This window comes from Zootoca vivipara, chromosome 10, assembly GCF_965207765.1.
Source record: "Zootoca vivipara chromosome 10, rZooViv2.hap1.1, whole genome shotgun sequence".
NCBI lineage: Eukaryota > Metazoa > Chordata > Lepidosauria > Squamata > Lacertidae > Zootoca > Zootoca vivipara.
In genome coordinates, this window is record NC_142593.1 from 16,318,908 (window position 1) to 16,338,907 (window position 20,000).

At 42.4% G+C, this 20,000-nt stretch overlaps 3 protein-coding genes across 6 annotated transcripts in view; all 3 read right to left on the reverse strand.

Moving 5' to 3' along the window:
- Positions 1-8,240, reverse strand: part of SNX24 (sorting nexin 24) — a 75,471-nt gene extending 67,231 nt beyond the window's left edge. Inside the window, exon 1 of one of the 3 annotated variants that reach the window (XM_035099535.3) lies at positions 7,937-8,240. In XM_035099535.3, coding sequence (XP_034955426.1) covers positions 7,937-7,996 — 60 coding nt within the window. In that variant the 5' untranslated portion in view covers positions 7,997-8,240. Of the gene's footprint in view, positions 1-7,639; positions 7,880-7,936 lie in introns of those variants that run through there. The other 2 variants (XM_060280138.2, XM_088652712.1) reach the window with 2 other exon arrangements.
- Positions 8,241-8,969: 729 nt separating this feature from the next.
- Positions 8,970-9,496, reverse strand: LOC148684379 (uncharacterized). The gene has a single exon (XM_088652713.1). It carries the CDS (start codon positions 9,356-9,358, stop codon positions 9,092-9,094), a length of 267 nt encoding a protein of 88 aa, XP_088508839.1. The 5' UTR covers positions 9,359-9,496; the 3' UTR covers positions 8,970-9,091.
- Positions 9,497-12,848: 3,352 nt separating this feature from the next.
- SNX2 (sorting nexin 2) overlaps positions 12,849-20,000 on the reverse strand; it is a 30,101-nt gene continuing 22,949 nt past the window's right edge. The window contains exons 13-15 of one of the 2 annotated variants that reach the window (XM_035099883.3): positions 14,245-14,325; positions 14,067-14,138; positions 12,849-13,319 (exon numbers count right to left, since the gene is read on the reverse strand). In XM_035099883.3, coding sequence (XP_034955774.1) covers positions 13,269-13,319; positions 14,067-14,138; positions 14,245-14,325 — 204 coding nt within the window. In that variant the 3' untranslated portion in view covers positions 12,849-13,268. Of the gene's footprint in view, positions 13,320-13,988; positions 14,139-14,244; positions 14,326-20,000 lie in introns of those variants that run through there. The other variant, XM_088652711.1, reaches the window with a different exon arrangement.

Here is a 20,000-nt window from a genome sequence, read left to right on the forward strand (position 1 = left end):
TTCTCTTTTAAACCAAAATCAATATTTTTAAAGACCAGTGTATATTATTAAATCCAAGTCTTTACTCAAAACAAATAAAGGAAAATGTTATCAACTAATATGTAAGCCTACAGACATTGATAAAAATACTAATGCACATAACTCTTTTTAAAGATTGGTGCACATGTATCATTATGGGATGCTTTAGTTTCATTTTCTGTATGAATGGAATGGATGTAAGTATTAGATCAATAAGTATCTACAGTGGTACCTCGGGTTACGAACCTAATTCGTTTTGGAAGTCTGTTTTTAACCCAAAATTGTTCTTAACCTGAGGCGCACTTTTGCTAATGGGGCCTCCCACTGCCACTGTGCTGCCGGCGCGTGATTTCCGTTCTCATCCTGGGGCAAAGTTCTTAACCCGAGGTACTACTTCCAGGTTAGCTCAGTTTGTAACCCAAAGTGTTTGTAACCTGAGGTGTTTGTAACCCGAGGTACCACTGTATTTGAATGAATCTAAAACAAACAATGTATTCTTTCCATCGTGTCATTTTGAACAGAAGTGTTTTAGATTACAAAATGAATCAGGACTAGTGGTTTGTGCCGAGTTAAAACGACTTTGCATAGCTATGCATCTCAAGCAGCAGCTACCATAGCAAACCACTTCCAAAATGGATGAGTTCCTAAGCCATTTGTCATGTGACATGGAGATCCATGCTTATAAAGAACCAAAGACCCTTGCTGTCTAGACCCTGGCCCACACTTGCAAGGCACATGCACACATTTTCATCTGGATAAAATGCAGGTTTGGAACCTGTATTAACTACAGAATGGCAACAGTTGGCCACATATTTCAAACAAAATGTAATTTAAAATTTTGCTGTGTATACACAGAAATGTGACCACACTTTTGCCAGTAGGAGGCAGTAATAGGGACTTTCATTGGCATTGTTTTGCCATTAAACCCTGAGAAGCAGTAATTAGTTAGTTAGTTGTGAGCTGCTGCTTGGAGTGTTGGCTGGTGCTTGGTGGTCATGGGCAGCTAGAAGATGAAGTCAGTAAAGGAAGAGGACCAGGAAGCAGGAAGCAAGGAGACTTGAAAAGAAGCCAGAGTAGTTTGGTGGCCAAGTACTTGATGGGGTAGTCAAACCACTTGGCTTAGGGAAAATCCTGCCTACAGAGTTGAGTAGTAGTAGGAAGAGGCAGTTTGGAATATGGAATATCCCAGTTACCCGAGTTATTGGTAAATTAAGTGTGCTAACTTCCTTAAGTGACATCAAATGTTGACAGTGGTACAGGTTAGGGAAAACCAATGGAGTAGAAGTTGGGATTGTTAATAAAATAAGTAATGAAATATCCCCCTGCCCTTTCGGATTTGTCTGCAAACATACCATGTCATAGGTAAAGGTACCCCTGACCATTAGGTCCAGTTGCGAACGACTCTGGGGTTGCAGCACTCATCTCACTCTATAGGCTGAGGGATCCGGCGTTTGTCCACAGACAGCTTCCAGGTCATGTGGCCAGCATGACTAAGCTGCTTCTGGGTGAACCAGAGCAGCACACGCAAACGCCATTTACCTTCCCGCCAGAGCAGTACCTATTTATCTACTTGCACTTTGATGTGCTTTCGAACTGCTAGGTGGGCAGGAGCTGGGACCAAGCAACGGGAGCTCACCCTGTTGTGGAGATTTGAACTGCCGATCTCCTGACTGGCAAGCCCTAGGCTCAGTGGTTTAGATCACAGCGCCACCCGCGTCCCTTGTCATACCATGTCATAGCCACTTCCTATTTTTAGGGACGCGGGTGGCGCTGTGGGTTAAACCACAGAGCCTAGGGCTTGCCGATCAGAAGGTCGGTGGTTTGAATCCCCGTGATGGGGTGAGCTCCCGTTGCTCAGTCCCTGCTCCTGCCAACCTAGCAGTTCAAAAGCACGTCACTGTGCAAGTAGATAAATAGGTACCGCTCCGGCGGGAAGGTAAACGGCATTTCTGTGCACTGCTCTGGTTCGCCAGAAGCGGCTTTGTCATGCTGGCCACATGACCTGGAAGCTGTACGCTGGCTCCCTCAGCCAATAATGTGAGATAAGCACCGCAACCCCAGAGTCGGTCATGACTAGACCTAATGGTCAGGAGTCCCTTTACCTTTACCTTACCCTAAGAATATTTACATTAAAGGACAGTGCAGACATTTACAAATAACCTATAAATAGTAGTACAGCATTTTACAAGGAAGAATAATTGTCTTTCAATCAGCACTCTGGCTATTGATACTTAAAGTTACTCACCTGTAACTAATGCTGTATGAGTAAGTTTAGTTATGAGTCCTCTGGAAGAAGGGGTTACGGTATGTTACAATTTCTATCCATACTTTTTTTTGGGGGGGGGAGAGGAGAAAGAGAACACACACACATTTAATGCAGTGTTAATTGTCTTACAAAGGTATGTGAAATGTGTCTTAAGAGTGGAGATAGAATAGTCCTGCAAACCATTCTGAGTGCATTGCATAGAGTGGAACAAAAATAAATGAATGGCTGTCCTTTGAGGTATGGTTATATGATACAGAGTACAGACACAAAGACGGTGCCACAGCTAAGAATGTCATATGTGAGATGCTTGAGCACTGTGTAAAGATGTAGTGTTACACATCTGGTGCTAGACATTGTTAAAAGCAAATTCCATTGATCTTAGTGCATTCTATTATGTGTGCTATTCTAGATCATATGAACTGTCATCTCAGTACTGCAGTTCATAGGATCGGGCCATGAGAGAAGGCAAGTCAGCTGAAATGAATCTGATTACTTTTTATAAAAGCAATTTTCCTAATCAATACATACTCACTGCTACCCTATCGATTGTTTCACCACACAATCAAGATTCTTAATTTGTGTTTATGTAAGGGATTATGAGGTGATGTTGGATTCCATTATTCTCTTGTATGAAGACACTGCTGTGTATGATTCACTTCGGTTTAAAAAAACTAAACTTATTTCAAACAAAAATGAAATGTGTTTCATTAAATTTTTATGTTAGAATTTTCATGGCACATTAAGGGAAGAGCTTCCAAGATTCCAGAATCATGACATTTTGTACTACAACATTTCATTATTCCCACCTACCCCAGTTCAAAGCAGGATAGACATGTCTGCTTATATGGCACTAATAATAAGTGAAACCGGACTTTAGCACGAATATCTAGTGTGGTCTAACTGAAGGAGAGGAGACCAAGATATACATGCAACAGCTGCATATTTCAATATATTATTTATCTCAACTCTACTTTAGGAATGTGTAACTTTTTAAAAACATCCTTACAGCATGCGTATTCATTGTAGAATTCCAGCCTAATACTGGACTTAGTACACAATCACACATCTCCATCCTCAATACGTTTTAATAGAATTGTATTAAAGTTCTATTATCAACATGCTGCAGAAATTCTTTAAAAGTTATAGCTTTCACAGAACTATCAGAAATTGCCCCTGTTGATGCAAAGCATTCTGATTCCCTATCACTGACAGGGAACAGCACAGACAGCAAGGAGGAACCAACACGGTTGAGTAGAGACGGCCAAGTGAGGATTTTTTAAAAGAAAAGGGCACATAGTTGTTTAAAGTGGACCACATAGTTGTTTAAAGTGGACCAAGCAGTTGAAAAGGACAGAGGTCCATATTAAACCAAGGATCTTGGTTTTGGAACTGAAGTATTACCAAAGGTTGATGCCCAGAAGGACAAGGATCGAAAAAAGTCTGGCTGCAAAAGCCAGGAGTAGGATAAAGCATCACTAAAGAATCTATTATTGATATGCTTAAAAAATGAAGCAGGGATTATTAGCAGTCTTTTTAATGACTGAAACCTAAGACTTCAAGAGCAAGTTTCCATTCAAGAAAGTGAGATGTGACTGGTATTCCAATTTGTAAAGAATTACCTTCACCCACGCGGGTGGCGCTGTGGTCTAAACCACAGAGCTTAGGGCTTGCCGATCAGAAGGTCGGTGGTTCGAATCTCCGCGACAGGGTGAGCTCCCGTTGCTCGGTCCCAGCTCCTGCCCACCTGGCAGTTCGAAAGCACGTCAAGTGCAAGTAGATAAATAGGTACCGCTCTGGCGGGAAGGTAAACGGCATTTCCGTGCGCTGCTCTGGTTTTGCCAGAAGCGGCTTAGTCATGCTGGCCACATGACCCGGAAGCTGCGGACAAACGCCGGCTCCCTCGGCATATAGAGCAAGATGAGCTCAACCCCAGAGTCATCCACGACTGGACCTGATGATCAGGGGTACCTTTACCTTCTCCTTATATTCTCCTGTTCAACTTCCCATCCAGCTGTCAGACTATTTTAAACCATGCTCCTACATACTGCTGAACTGAATTGACAGAGCAGCATTAAAGGACTTGGAATAAGAGCCTTAGAAATGGAGGAAGGACACAAATCATGTTTTCAGGGCGGCACTGCTTTCTACCTCAGGACACTGCATAGCGTTGCTGCACAGGAAAACCAAGCGTAAGGGTAAGGTAAAGCCCAGAAGCAAAACTGACGTAGCTCTGTACTTGTACTGTATTTAAAGTCATTTTGTGGTAAAGCTGGGGAGAACTAGCTAGTTTGACGTCATCTGCTTATCATGGGATCAACAGATTTGGAATATTAGCATCAGGAAGTTACAGTGTTTCTTCCTGACTTGCAATAGGAGATTCCTTTCACTGCTATGGTGCACAATCCACAGCTAGAGCAGATTTAAAAGGAAGTGGGAAACTATATAAACTAAAATAAAGAATAAATCTTTAATGATTTTATAGGCAAGAGAGAGATTAATAACTTAAAAATGAGAATATCTGACATCATATCCCAGCTCCATAATTCAACTACTATACCTCAAAAAAGCAATTAAGGGATAGCATTAAAAAAGTTAATTAAAAACACTGCAAGCATGTCAGTCAAGTGTGCCCTTTGCACCTCGGTCCACTTAAACACATGTCACCTTGACCTGCAACACACCAATGCAACATTTTTGGTCAATATAAATCAAGTACACACTAATTTATTCGGCCAGTGTGTCCAAGTATCTGAATCAACATTAGAAATCTAACTAGTACTTGCTATTCTGTTATTGACAAAGGAGGCATATTTAAATGATAACAAGTGCTCATGGGTGTCATTTTGAAGTTAAATTGTTCCCCAAGGATATCTTTACAAAACGTCTACATTTAAAGGTCATTCACTGCCAAATTATGAACAACTGTTGCATTTTTAAGTAGAGGTTCAATAGTTTGGAGACCCACTCATCAATTTAAAGTGGCAATAAAAAGTTTAACTGTTGACTGGTATTAACTGAGGAAAACCAATATCACCAACATCTTGTCAAGCACAGTCTCAATTTGACTTGCATAAAAGCAAAAACGTACAAGACGTTCCCACTGTCAAATGGTAAGCTATGGAAGTCATGTTGCTGGCTCCCAACATAACCAATGAGAGAAGGTCAAAATTGGTGCTGTATAACTGGGCACCAAGAAGGATAGGTCCAGCTTAGGAACATGGGAAGCTGCCATTGGTCCATTTAACTTAGCACAATCTACATTGATAGGCTGCAGCTTTTCCAGAATTTCAGCAGCAGTCTTTTTTGGCCCTACACGGAGAAACTGGAAATTGGAACTAGCACTATTTGCATACAAGTCTGCCACTGAGCTACATCCCTAAATTTTACTTTCTCCCCAACATGCCAGTTTTGCATTCGGAGGGATTTTTCTTTCCTTATGGAGAAACATTCACTCATGTGAGTCCCCACTGAAGAGCAGTTCTAACCCAATGGTTCTTAACATTAAATCCACTACTGTCCACCAAGTATACAACATTAGCATCAAATGTCCGCTGAGCCCGAGACCCTTGTGGCCGATATTAAGTTTGGTATTAGTAGACCTGCAGTATTCAAGCAGCCATTTCTTGCCAAGTAGATGAGCGGATAGCTCAGCTGATCAGAATGTGGTGCTTGTAATGCCAAGGTTGTCGGTTTGATCCCTATATGGGACAGCTGCATATGCCTGCATTGCAGGTGGTTAGACTTGATCAGTGTTTGCCAAATTTGGGTCTACAAGTCCCATCATCCCTAGCTGGCAGGAACAGTGGCCAGAGATGATAGGAATTGTAGTTCAAAAACAGCTGGAGACCCAAGTTTGGGAAACACTGGACTAGATGATCCTCAAGGTCCCTTCCAACTCTACGATTCTATGATTCTATGACTGTGCTGAAGGCACATTTGACTAAATATAATGAGGGGAATGGCAGAAGCAGATTCTGTGCATGTACGTTTGCTTGAGTAGAGTATTTAGCATTTAACCCCCATTGTCAAGTGCCACTTTATGTATATGGGGGATAGAGAGGTGTCTGGCATGTTATCCTCAGGGCAGGGGGTGAGTAGTAGGTCAAAACTTTCTTCTGCTGAATTTCAAATGGCAGTGAAGGATCTGTCAAAAAATACCTAATGCTCACCTTTGCCTTCCCCAAAGCTCTGGATCACCCCAGATTTGTAGATAGCCCTACCCCCTCCAGACAAGAACCATTGGTTTACACCCATTGGTAACTAGACCCCAGTGTCAAGATCACAGATTATATGAAGCAATATGGAATACAGTTAAGCACAAGAAACTCTTGCTTCCTGCTATAATGTGTGAAATGGGACTTGAGCATGACACTTGTAGTAAGGTCAACGGTCACTGGGAACTCAAGGAACTGACTATGAAAAATGCTTATCCTGGCTTTACAAGTGTCAGATGTGGTTTTGTTTTCTCTGCTATATCTTAGGCAGCACTTTTGGGAAATATGCTAGCTCTTCCTTAAGACAGTTTCTTTCTTGCTCACTGCAGTAGCCAGTATCATTTTTGAATATTATTCCAGCTAAACCAATAAGCAAATAATATCAGGTTTATTTTCTTGAGATAAAATAGCAGAAGGTCAGACAGTCAAACCAGCTTTAAAAAAAAATTAGCATGCAATTGCCACCCCACCCCAGCAGCTTCACCTACAATTGACAATGATCTCTGTGCAACTTAGTTGATGCCATCCTTCTTTGAAAACTCCGAATGTGAAAGCAGTTGGGAGAGCTCTGACACTTTTCGCAAGTGGAGAATCTGGTACTCACAAACTGTTGTGTCACAGCGGGTTTTGATCTCGCCTCACTTAAAAGAACTTAAACGTAAGTTGAAAAACCATCCCAAGTCACAGAGATGTATTCTTCCCAAACACAGAGCCACTAAGCATTTTAGTTTAGCATACCTGGGCAGAAGCCCTCAACTTCACATAAGCCCTCTGTGTATGCTCAAGGGGACACTATTGTTTCTCAGAGGTCAGCCCTAGGGGCCAGAGATTTGGCAAAGAAAAAGTGGCAACGCAACCAAGCCTAGGAAATGGTCCCAGGTGCTTTGCTTCTGCCCTGGTTGATGCCAATTCTACCAGTCTACAGAATTGGCCCGTCCATTAAATGTCCAGTTCCCTGCGAGCAAACTCCATTAAACCAGGTTTCCCCAAACTTGGGTCTCCAGTTGTAGTTGTTTTGGACTACAGCTCCCATCATCCCCCAGCTAGCAGGACCAGTGCTCAGGGATGATGGGAATTGTAGTTCCAAAACAGCCAGCGACTCAAGTTTGGGAAACCCTGGATGAAACGGTAGCCAACGCACCTGACTTGTTTTCTCTCTTACCAACGGCACAGGGGGAACCTCGTCACGAAGAGCTCTCGCCTTACTATTGCGGGGCTTTGTACCGCCCTGTAGCGCAGGACGCAAAACTGAGGGAATTTCGCTGGTGTTTAGAGGTGCGTCTCACAGCTTTTCCCGCACCAACCCCCTAGGGCGAATGGAACGCGCCATGAAAGCCTCATCGTGGCCCGAGCTGTACCAAGCCGCTCCTTAAAAGGGGGGGGGGGTAAAGGAAGAGGAGAGAGAGTTTAACCTCGCCTTTCCCCGCCCACCACTCACCGTATAGCCCCTCTCCAACTCGCTCTCCTCATAGCGGAACGACGGGATGAAAACCTCCATGGTGCGATCGGTGGTGCGCAAGAGCGCAGGCTCCGGTTATGGAAGCGCCTCCGGGACGGGGGCGGGGGCATGGGAAAAGGGGCGGGGCGTGCGCGGGAGAGAGAGCGGCCCTGGAAAAGGGGCGGGGCGGCGGGGGAGCAGGAGACCCTCTACGGCCCCGAGTAGCGCAAAGCCTGGCGGAAGGCGCCGTCGGCCAGCGCCAATCATGTGACTGGCAGGGACAGCCTTTTCCTATTTCTATGGGAACCGCCGATGCTCCCCACGTGATTCCTGGTGCAAGATGGCCCGGGAAAGGGGAGGGGGCCACGGAGGGTGATATACAGTGATGATTTCTACACCCGAGGGGAGTTTCCCTTCAACAAAGTGTAGGATCATGGGAACGAAAATAATAGAGTTGGGGCATAACACAACTGATCCCACTGTGAATGGTTCAATTTGAGAGCTATTGTTATCTGCGACTGTTGCTGTCATATTACCATGGAGGAGCCGAATGATGTTCACAAGTTTGTCTGGGCAGCCAGCTTTCAGGAGGACAGTCCACAGGCATTACGATTTAGTGTCGACATCCTTAGGTCAATAAATGCCATATACAGAGATTTATTATTCAACATCAGCTTCGTTGGACTGGTCATGTTGTGCGGATGCCTGATGATTGTCTTCCAAAGCAACTACTCTATTCTGAACTTAAAAATGGAAAGCATAATCCTGGTGGTCAACAAGAGAGGTTCAAAGACTCTTAAGGCAAACCTTATAAAATGTAGTATGAACACTGACAATTGGGAAACGCTGACCTGGGAGTGCTCCAATTGGAGAACAGCCTTTACAAAAGGTGTCATGGGCTTTGAAGACGCTCAAACTCAGGAGGAAACATGCTAAGAGGAAGGCACGCTTGGCAAACCCTCACTTTGATCAACTCTCACCAGGAAACCTATGTCCCCACTGTGGAAGGACGTGTGGATCCTGAATTGGAATCCACAGTCACTTTCGGACTCACTGTTAAAACCATGTTTATGGAAGACAATCTTACTCTCTGCTACAAGTGATCACCAAAGAAAATCAATGATGCCCATCAATATATTATTCTGTATTTACAAACTACATGTTCATGTAGCCATTGACGGAGACGAGGTAGCCTTTGTATTCCATTCCCCGCTTCAGCTTCACCATCACTGGCTTCCCAGTCAGCCCATTTAGGAAGGGCTTTGGGTTAAGAGGCAGACACACAGCAACCCTGGGTTCAAGCCCCATGTTGGGGAAAAGATTGCTGCACTGCAGAGTTCTGGATAAGATGACCTTCGTCTTCAGACCAACCTTACCAATAAAGAGTACTGTGCTAGTGGCATTTGTGGAGGGTTCATTCATGTATAAGCCTGAAGTTATAAGTGGAACGAGCCTTTATTGGTGTTGCCTATACAGTGGTACCTCGACTTACGAATTTAATCCATTCCGAATGCACATTCGTATGTAGAAAAATTTGTAAGTCGAATTGCGGTTTCTCATAGGAATGCATTGGAAACGGATTAATTCGTCCCGGAGCCTAGAAAAAAGCCCCTAGCACATTCTTTCATAAGTTGAATATTTCGTAAGTAGAGTCATTCGTAAGTCGAGGTACCACTGTAGATGTCCCACAAGTAGTGTTCCTGAATTGTCCCCAATTCTTCTTCTGGGTGAATTTTAAGCAAAATGAGAAAGGGGGCAGCTAAAGCAGAGAAGCGAGGAGTCAGGGGAAGCTGGGAACATAGTAAAGCTGAGCAGTTTGCAGATAAGATACAAGTTAGGTGGTGGCAGCATGCCAAGTGGAATGCTAGACGTAAACACATTTTAATTTGCATTCCTCCTTAATACTTTCAAACTGCTTGGCTTTTTGAAATGTGCCCTACTTTTCTCTCATTCCCTCTCCACTTGGGTTAACTTTCACCTTGAAGGGCAATTCTAGGTAACACACCTTTAAAACTGCAAACTAAAAAAAATGGCCTTGCTGTGGATCCCCCTCCCCCGTAGGCCAACATTTCCACCTATATCTATGATATGTGGGCTCACAACTTGCAGATTATTTTCTCCACCATTCATCTTCCTCATTCTCCTGTACTTTGACCTGTATGAGGAAAGTCTCATTAATGGACAGCTCAGACAGAGGTGCTGCAATTGACTACCACCCGATAGTACAAGTTGCTCTTGTTCATAATCACATAACTGTGATGCTGTTGAAAAGGTGTACATGTGTTCCTGTTACTTTTTCCCTGCTTGGACTCCAAGGAACCATAGTAGACAGTGCTTTGTTCTTGGAAACTAGATGCATGTCTTGCTATATGCCCTCAGTATATTGAAGGACGGGATTGAGCAGAACTTACTATTTTGTATCCTGCAAGAGCAAAAGAAAGCCATAAAAAAACCCCACAAAGGCCTTCCAAAAAGCAAACATTTTCGGTACAGTGGAAAATCAGAAGTGGAGGGCAAAATCACAGGGGAAATTATAGTAGTAAGTACTGAGCAGTACTGTGTGGATGGCGGTTTGGAAGTTGCTGCTCTTCAAAAAAATTCAGCTCAAAACTAAATTAGTTCAGGAATCTGTTTCAGATGTTGCACTGCACATTCAGTGTCCAAAATCGAGTAGATGGGTATCAAATACATATATGCATATTATTGACATAGCTTCATGAGAGTTGTGTGCAGGGTGGGGTGGGGAAGATTTGAAATCATCCAGTTTTTAAACAAGCAATTTAAAAGAGCTGCAGAAATTCAGCATTACCCCCCCCCCGCCAATATAATGCTATGAATACTTTACGTGTTTTAATAAAATAAAATAGAATTGTTATAATTTCAGTTCCTGGTTTTGTTAAGAAACTAAGCCCAATTGAAGTGTATTTGTTGTTGTTGTTTTCTGGTGTTGTTAGGATATAGATAATTGTGATCTCTGCAAACTGGAAAGTAACATACAAAGGGTTGTATGCAAAGCTGACCATACCCCACAACAGATCCATTAAATTAATGGGCATGACTTAAAGTTAGGTGCATGGATTTCAATAGATCTACTCCAACAAGAACTCAGTTGGATAAAACCCAGCATCCCCCCCCCCAAAAGGAAACACCACTTCCTGCTGAGTAGAAAAATCTTAACATCCTCAAATGTTACTTTACCAACAATTTGTTAGTGTAACTATGTTCTTACGGTAGGTTCTTTTGCAAGCACACAATTCAACCAGAACGGAAACTCTGTTACTAGATGTTGGTTTGCAGGTTCCATTTTAAGAGTGAAACATTTGTTACATTTAAGTCAAAGCCAGTAGATTTAGTACTGTTCACTCATCACAAAGTATACCTAAAGTCTATACTTTCCTCACGAGCCAGAATAGTACACTCAAGCATTTTTTCTCCATTTACTGTAAAAAAAATTATAGGTGTGGTGTTCTTGTAAATCAGGCATGGCCAAACTTGGCCCTCCAAATGTCTTGGGACTACAACTCCCATCATCCCTAGCTAACAGGACCAGTGGTCATGGATGATGGGAATTGTAGTCCCAAAACATCTGGAGGGCCAAGTTGGGCCATGCCTCTTAATCAATCAGCTTATAAAATTCACCAATAACACTCCCCTCCAAATATGTACCCTACTAGATAACGAAAAGAACTGCTAGGGATCTGATCTGGTAAAAACTGCAGTTTAAACACAACTATTGTACTGATCCCCACTGCTACAGTGGAGTCCTATTGAGAGCCTGCAAGCTTGTGTCCTTGGCACCATGGCAGATCTTTGGGAAATGCTATTCAAAAAAGGATCAGCTTGGTGTAGATTAGCTCGACAGAACTCAGCAGTATTGCCCCCAATACACAAATCACGCTACATTCCCTATGTAGCCACAGGACCGCAATCGTTCACATGCAAGGTATGTTTCACACTAACATTGTGCATTCATGTCATGACTTGTGGAATGAGGCAGAGGTTGTTTTAAAAAAAACACCCAGGGCCGTCTTAAGCGGGTTGGGCGCCCTGGCGCCTGGATCGCTCCGGCGCCCCCGCCCCGCCCCGTTTCTTCCCGCGGCTGGTGGGCGGGCGCAGCGTGGTTTCCGCGCCACCCAGCCTACCCCTAGAGCTGGCCCTGAAAAACACCCCAGCAACTATGCCCATCTGCATCACAGCTACTGGATTTTTTCAAAGATGTGCCATGCCCTGTTGGAAATATGAAGTTATTTTATTTATTTATTTTAAAGCAGTTTACATCCCTCTCCCCCCGGTGGATTTTCCCATTGCTAACTGTGATTACTTGGAATGAGTTGTTGGAAGGTATATTTTTTTATCAATTCCCCAAAGCAGTATCTGTTCTGGTGGATCCCACAGTCCCCTGCAGCTGGTTTTCTGAGTGCACAGGAGAAATGGTAAAAGATGCCTCTTCCTACCTCCCACTAGAAGACACATCCTTGTAAGAAGAGTTTGCTTACGGAAAGTCAAACTCTAAGCTGATTTCTGTGAGGAATGAAACACAAGATCTTGAATTCCTACATCCTTCCCATTCTATATAGCAGTTTATCATTAGTAAATTATATAGCAATTTACTAAAGACTAATGGAGTACCGCTACTTTGCATACATTTCTAATATGACAAGTCCATGGGTTAGCAATAAGATTTAATGAGTCTTTGGTATGACCACTTTTCTAAAAACAAAAAGCTTCTATTCAAGTGCAGTTGTTTAAGAAATCCACTTTTTAAAGAAGCTAGAGTTAGACCATGTAAAAAAGTGTTCCTTGTTAGCAAAACCAACCCAAATTCCTCTCAGCCTAAATCTGTATAGCTGCTACAACTACTGAGTGCCAAACACACTTAAATGAGCTAGGAAATGAAGAACAAAGTTAAGGATTAATGTTTCACAAGGTACATCCCTTTTATTACTGAAATCACAAAATCTTGATTATGTACAGGAATGTGTTATGTGAACATTAATAAATGCAATTTGTTTCATAAAGATCAGGTAGACAGAACATATAGTAAAGAACAAAAATAACTTTCTGGCCTTGCATCGCACATTTTAGTGCAAGTATTAAGACACAATAGTGTTCAATTCAGCAAGTATTGCAGAATGTCATGCCCACAGTCCACTTCAAGGAGGGTCAGGACATGCAGCTGTTAATAAAATGCTGTAGTATATAAAAAGCCACATGTTAAATTCAAAATATATAGTGGTTTATTTGGATAATTTTAAAGTGATTTTCACTATGGAATTTAGCTCAGTTGGGACAAACATCCAAAGAGTCTTCATATTTTGGAAGAGTCTTCTTCTTAGGCAATGGCTTTGGCTTCAGGTAGGAATGCCTCCCAGTATTTTATCAGCTTGGGAAAAGAGGAGAAAGGAGTAAACATTTCAATTACTTACAATTCAGATATCTTCCTATCATCACCAGATGCTTTTCTGCATCTCAAGTGGCAAGAAAGCCCTTCAATACTACAGTATCACTTTCGGAAGCTTAGACTCTTTTCTTTTCATGCAACTATTATGTAAATAAAAGTCTGAACTAGGCTGCTCCCTTCTACACCTATAGAAAAACGAGTTCTTAAGGGTTATGGTACAAACAAATCTGAAACTAAGTTTGCTTGAAAAATGTACACACTGACTTTCATTTTAAGAGATATGCAATTTATGCATTACTCGTATGATCCAAGCCTACTTTTTATCCAACTGTGCTGTGCTCCACTGACATTAGGAAAGATGGTTTGTTTGTTTTTTTTAGAAAATGTCTTTCCCTCTAAAATAGAAATGCTATGACCAGCTTTATTGTTCAGAGTTGTAGAATATTTACATTATGTAAACTTATTAAAGAAACAAGTGCAATGTGATATTTGCCTCTACAAAGTAAGTCACACAGAACACATTGAATTTCTCTGCCAGCTCCCTGCTGAATTAGTAATGTTTAATCAACCAAGTAAGAAAGACTAGAAGAGACAGACTTAAAGAGAAGCTCCTGAGCAGCAGGGTGTGTGTGTGTGTGTGTGTGTGTGTGAAGTTCTTTTAATTTACTAATCCAGAGTTAGGAATGAAAACCCCACCAAATGAATTACAAACACCGATATCAAGTTTACCTGTTGTTGTGTTTGCACTAATGATTCCAAATACTTGATTATAACAGTTTTGAAGTCTCTCACGCGTTCTTTCTGTTAGCACACAAAACAAAATTACATATAGCACAAGTTAGCCAAAAATTTCGCTCCGTCGTGATTTTCTGAATGTTTACATTGTTTACTGAAAACATATACGTGCCTCAAATCTTCCTACTTCTTTGCGTATTGTCTTGGAGATTTGTTCAAAATCCCTTTCTCCTTGTAGAACTTTCGTTTCCCACTGAAAGAGAACACGCACAAACAAAGCTTAAATACGAAGCATCCAAAACCTCCCTGCGTGAGAACATTGGCCCAGCCTTTTACAGCAGGGGTGGCTAACTTTCTTCTGCCCAAGGGTCACATGCCATCAATGGGTGTGCCCAATATATGCATTATACACACTCAGCAAACATGCAGGCACATGGCAATCTGTCTCTCTCTCTCACACTCACAATATTTCCACCTCTCCTGATACCAGCGCTGGATGCATTCGGAAATGCTGCATTTTCCTTTGTGCTCAAGATCCACTGTGTTCTGTGCAAAGCAAGAGGTAGCATTTCTCCCCATCACCACTCCAATGTTGGGGTGGGCTGGGTGAAAATGCAGCCTTTTACTCTAAAAAGCAGGCAGAGGGCTTTATTATGGCCCTGTGGTTCTTAGCACTAATATCAGGATAAAGGATCAGAGGCTCTCTAAGGAGCAGGTAGGACCAACCAGGAGATTAACAACAACAACAAAATCTCTTAAGCACTGGCAGGCCACTTCCTGTGGTTTGGCGGGTCAGATGCAGGCTGTGTGTTAGCCACCCATCCTTTGCAGCAAACTTTTTCAGCAGGGGGCCGGTCCACTCTCCCTCAGACCTTGTGGGGGGCCAAACTATCTATATCTATATCTATCTATCTATCTAGTTTGGGGGGGGGGTTAATGAACGAATTCCTACATCCCACAAATAACCCAGAGATGCATTTAAAATAAAACACAATTTCTACTCATGTAAAAACACCAGGCAGGCCCCACAAATAACCCAGAGATGCATTTTAAATAGAAGGACACATTCTACTCATGTAAAAACATGCTGATTCCCGGACCGTCCGTGGGCCGGATTTAGAAGGTGATTAGGCCAGATCCGGCAACCGAGCCTTAGTTTGCCTACCCCTGCTTTACAGGGTTGTTTAAGGATTACACATGAAGCAATTTTGTTCACAATTAAACATTTAATAAATGCCACAAGAGTCTACTGCGAGGATTGCCAACAGATATGCCCTCTAATGATAAATCCACTATTGTTCATTTGAGTCTGTAGACTAACAGACAATACACTGCTACTGCTTATTCACCACGTATCCTAAGCTCAAGACTAATAGTACCATTTGGTCCCAATCCTTGAAGTTCAGGATAAGCTGTACACATGACAATACTAATTGAAGGAGGCGTGTGTATGTACTGAACTGTAGTGTCTATAGGCTGGAGAAAGTTGGCCGCCTTTATAATGCTTCTCTCATAATGCTGTTGGCTATTGTTAGAAGCTTTGGGTCTTAAGAACACTTAAAAGTGAACTGTAACAGGTTTTATTTTAAGACACTAACTGAAGCCCAGGAATCAGCTGTCAGATCCAATTGCTTCCCTATGAAAACAAGCCAAGAGTACACAGCATCAGTTCAGAAATATCTATTACGGTGTGAGGAGCAAAGGAAAACTGTGCCTTTCTTCAAAGGTCCTTAGAAAAGGCACCAATGAGCAGAAATAAGGTTACAGCACAAAATATGCTGAGCGGTAAATTACTAATGGAAATTAAAAAGGATTAATTGTGAAGCAACCAATAGTAACTTGGGTGGGCATAACCCCAAAATGTAAGAAGATTTAACTTTCAAAACTCTTTACCCCTGTAAGATCTAAGTTACACCAAGCACAAATGTGTAGAGTCACAGAAATAGAATTAATCTGGTGGCAGACACCCTAGGCCAGGGTTTCCCAAACTTGGGTCTCCAGCCATAGAAGCCAGCTTCTATGGGCCAAGGGATCTCCCCCCCATAAAATATTTGAGGCGACTGCCCCCCCCCCCAAGTTGATGGGCATGGCCATTCAAATAGTGTTCATGCACCACTCCATGTGATCAATTATGTGCCCCCCCCAATATTTTATTCAAGTTGGCACTCCTGTCTCCAGTTGCTTCTGGACTACAATTCCCATCATCCCTGACCACTGGTCCTCCTAGCTAGGAGTGATGGGAGTTGTAGTCCAAAAGACCCAAGTTTGGGAAACCCTGTCCTGGAACCTGCAATCCTCAACCTGCTGCCTACAGCTCATATACTCTGAGCATTGGCCATGCTGGCTGAGTCTGATGTGAATTGCCATTCAGAACTGCAAAAAGGCACCAGGTTGCGGGATGCTGTCCTAAGATGTTGGTCTCCCACAACCTGGTGCCCTTCAGATGTTCTGAATTGCAGTTCAGACTGGACACAGCTAGCTTAAGGTTTATGATGTATTAGTGGTTCCATGAAGCTGCCTTTTAATATTAAACACCCATATTTAATACTTCCATTTTTTTCACTTTACACACAAATATATTTGGCAGTGGGCCACTTTGCATGTAACGGTAAGGGAAACTATGGTTTAGTGCACACCAGCAAGCGTGTGGGCTACTGGAGAAAAGACTGTGGGCTGCTTTGCTTCTCCTGCTGACATTTTGCTGCTGCCAGTGTTCATAACTCCCATTGTTCTATGCGTATTTTGCGACAGGAAATTTCATTAGCATGAGCAGTTTCTGAGCTCTGGGCACAGTACTGCGCCTAAGATTTCTGATTAGAACTGCAGAGTGAAAGAAAAAGAGGACCTTTTCCTGCCTCCTCACTTCCAGCTCTTCTCTGAAGGCGGCAGAAGAGACCGTCTTAAGAATATTAGGGGGTGGGCAGGGGAAGGACTACTAGATCATGTGAAAAGTATACATAATATTTTAGCTGCAGTTCATTCATTTTCAGCTCTGTAGTCTTGTTACAAAAAAGTATGCCTAGACATTCTGTTGTTGTGCCCATAACCTAGGTTTAAGGTGCCATTTAGCTCCTAGCTTTCATATCTCAGTTTCTAACACTGGCTGCTGCACTGCACTGCACTGCACTGCACTAACCCATGGTTCTACTTGCATGCTGTCCAAACTTGGGTCCATGGTTTAGTTCTCTAGACAGAAGCAAACTTAAAGCTGTAACCATGGTTTTCAGAGCTAAACCATAAGCCTTGGTTCAGATGGCACACTAAGCCAAACCATAGCTAAGCAAAGCAGAACAACTTGAGGAGCAAAGCAGCCATGAATTCCTCTCTGGGAGCCCACACATTCCCACTAAGCCATGTTAATCCGAACACCATAGTTTAAAACTACTGCTAGAGGGCAAGAATCCCAAGACTACATTAAATGTAGCCAAATTCTGTGTGTCTGCAATCAATCACAGGAAGCAAGTGGTATCCCATAATGATCAAACCCCTAAATGCTAACTACAGGGGGTACGCTAATAATTATTTTTAATTTTTATATTTAAATCCTTGTTATATTCACACTGTCCTTTGTATTTTTGATATGTTTTATGATCTGATATTGTGCGTGTTGATGCTCGTCTGCGACCGTATTAATAAATTCATTCATTCACTAAGCCATGTTTCTTAGTCCATGTGCATTAAGACATGGCATTGTTTAGTGTTACATGCAGAAGGGGTCATCGTCCACCCTACAAAGAGTCATTTTCAACAGAGAGAATTCCACCAGAAGAATAAAGATGGACTGAGCTATGTGGATATTGCAATGAGCATGTCAAACTGGCCATACAAAGCTTCCATCACAAAAGCCATAATGGAAGGCTTTCCAAACACATGCAGGCAACAGCAGTGTGATAGCAACTTTATACAAGGAACTCACAACATGAATGCAACTTTTACCACCAAGACCTTTAGAAGAGAACTTAACTGTGATCAGACTTAGCATTTTGGTTCTGCACAATTAGAAATAATCTTTAGCATTAAAAGGGAGATTAGGCACCAATTCACAAGTCATTAGCATGTCAAGTTCACTTCAGGTTTAAGCTCCTAGTGCTCCAAGCAGCAGCCATGTACATAATCTGTTATGTAGGATTGCAATGGCATGCAACAAACTGCTAGTGCAAACCGCAGCCAGTATAAGAGTGCTTACCAAGAGTTCAAAGCCATGCTCGTATTTGATTTTCACCCTATGTGGCTAGAGGGTGCTTATATCCCAAATCTCCTTTTATGGGAACAGAGTCTAAATATATATATATAGGGGGATTTTGTGGGCATTCGCCCTACTAAACAATCAGGAGTTTGTGCTCCCTTCCTCATCCCTAGCTTAAATACAGCTAATGGAAGGGGCAGAATTTGGGCTCTCAAATTTCAGTGGTGCTCTATGGAACATTAAAATCTCTTCCCCACCCCCACCCCAATACCTCTTGCACTGCATTCTAGAGCATTTTTATGGCACCCCCTGAAGCACTGCGCCTAGGGCAGCCAAACTGGTCACACTCCCATAAAACCACCTCTGGGGCCAATAAGCCGTGCTTGAATCCATGTAAGGCAGAAGTCCTGTGAGTGTTTCCTAGAACTGGGAACTGTGGCTGTTCTACACTGAGTTGCACTATCCTGAAAGGAGCAAGGACATAGTCTAGAAATGGTCCTCTTTGTCATCGGAGGCCCCAGTAACCCCAGTGGCTTGGACTGCCTTGTGCCAGCTTCTGCTTATACATCAGCTACAACCATTCCTTGACCCAGATAGCTCTGCCACTGCAACTTATGCACTACTAACCTCAAGAATGGGCTGCTGTAGTGTTATTTATGTGGGGCTGGTCAGAAAGCTGCAGATAGTACAGAATATAGCAACTGCTATGTTGCTAACTAGGGCACACTATTACACAAACATTACACGACTCTTAAAGAGCTGCCCTGGTTACCTGACCAGGTTTAAGATTTAAGGTTTTAGTCAAAGCCCTAAATAACTTGAGCCCAGCTATCCACAGGAGCACCAACCACACTACCCTGACCAATAAGTAGGAATGTCTGATGAGGCCCTCCTGGCAATGCCACAACCTTCAGAGATTTGTGTCATGGCAATGAGGGAAGGACCTTTTCAGTTGTGGCTCCTTTCTATGGAAATGCCTCCCTTTTGGTCTAAGGCAAGAGTACCAGTGTGTTGTTTTCATTGCTTGTAAGAGTGTTCTGATCTACTAGCTGCTGTTTTATCTTGTACTGCATATTTTATTTTATATTTATATTCCTTACTGTTTATCACCTTGCTATTTCAAACGAAAGCTACTATAGAAACACGTAAATACTTTTAAATCTATATTAGTATTAACATCAAACTCTGTTAAACCATTGCCCCTGATTAACCATAATTCGCAAACTGTTTCAAACTCTCCCTTCAGTGGGAAGGGAGACAAGTGTTAACTGCCAAACTTTGTATCAACGTTATACTTAGTTGCAATTAAGATAGCAGAAAGCAGGCATGATCAAAGAGCCCATTCTCAATTATGTAGCCATTGGTAAACAATCAGGAATGCTGTAACTATCCTTGTCTATACAGCACTACTGCACAGTTGGGAAAGATACCATTCTGACCCACAGGGCTCTCAGCTGAAGAGAATGAACTATTTTGCTGTTTCATAAATGGAGAACTTGCATATTCTTATACTGTGATTTAAGTTGCATTCCTTATGCAATTTATGAAGCAGCCAGAACAGGAAAAAAGCAGCATGGAAATAAGTTATCCTACCTCTTCGATTTCCTTAGTGAAGCATAACAGAAAAAGTGCAGAGATTATGATAACTTCAAAATGCTTTGACAGTTTTACTGAAGTTATACCATACATATATAAAAGGTATATATATGGAAGGAAGTGTTCCATCAGTAAGTAGAAACATT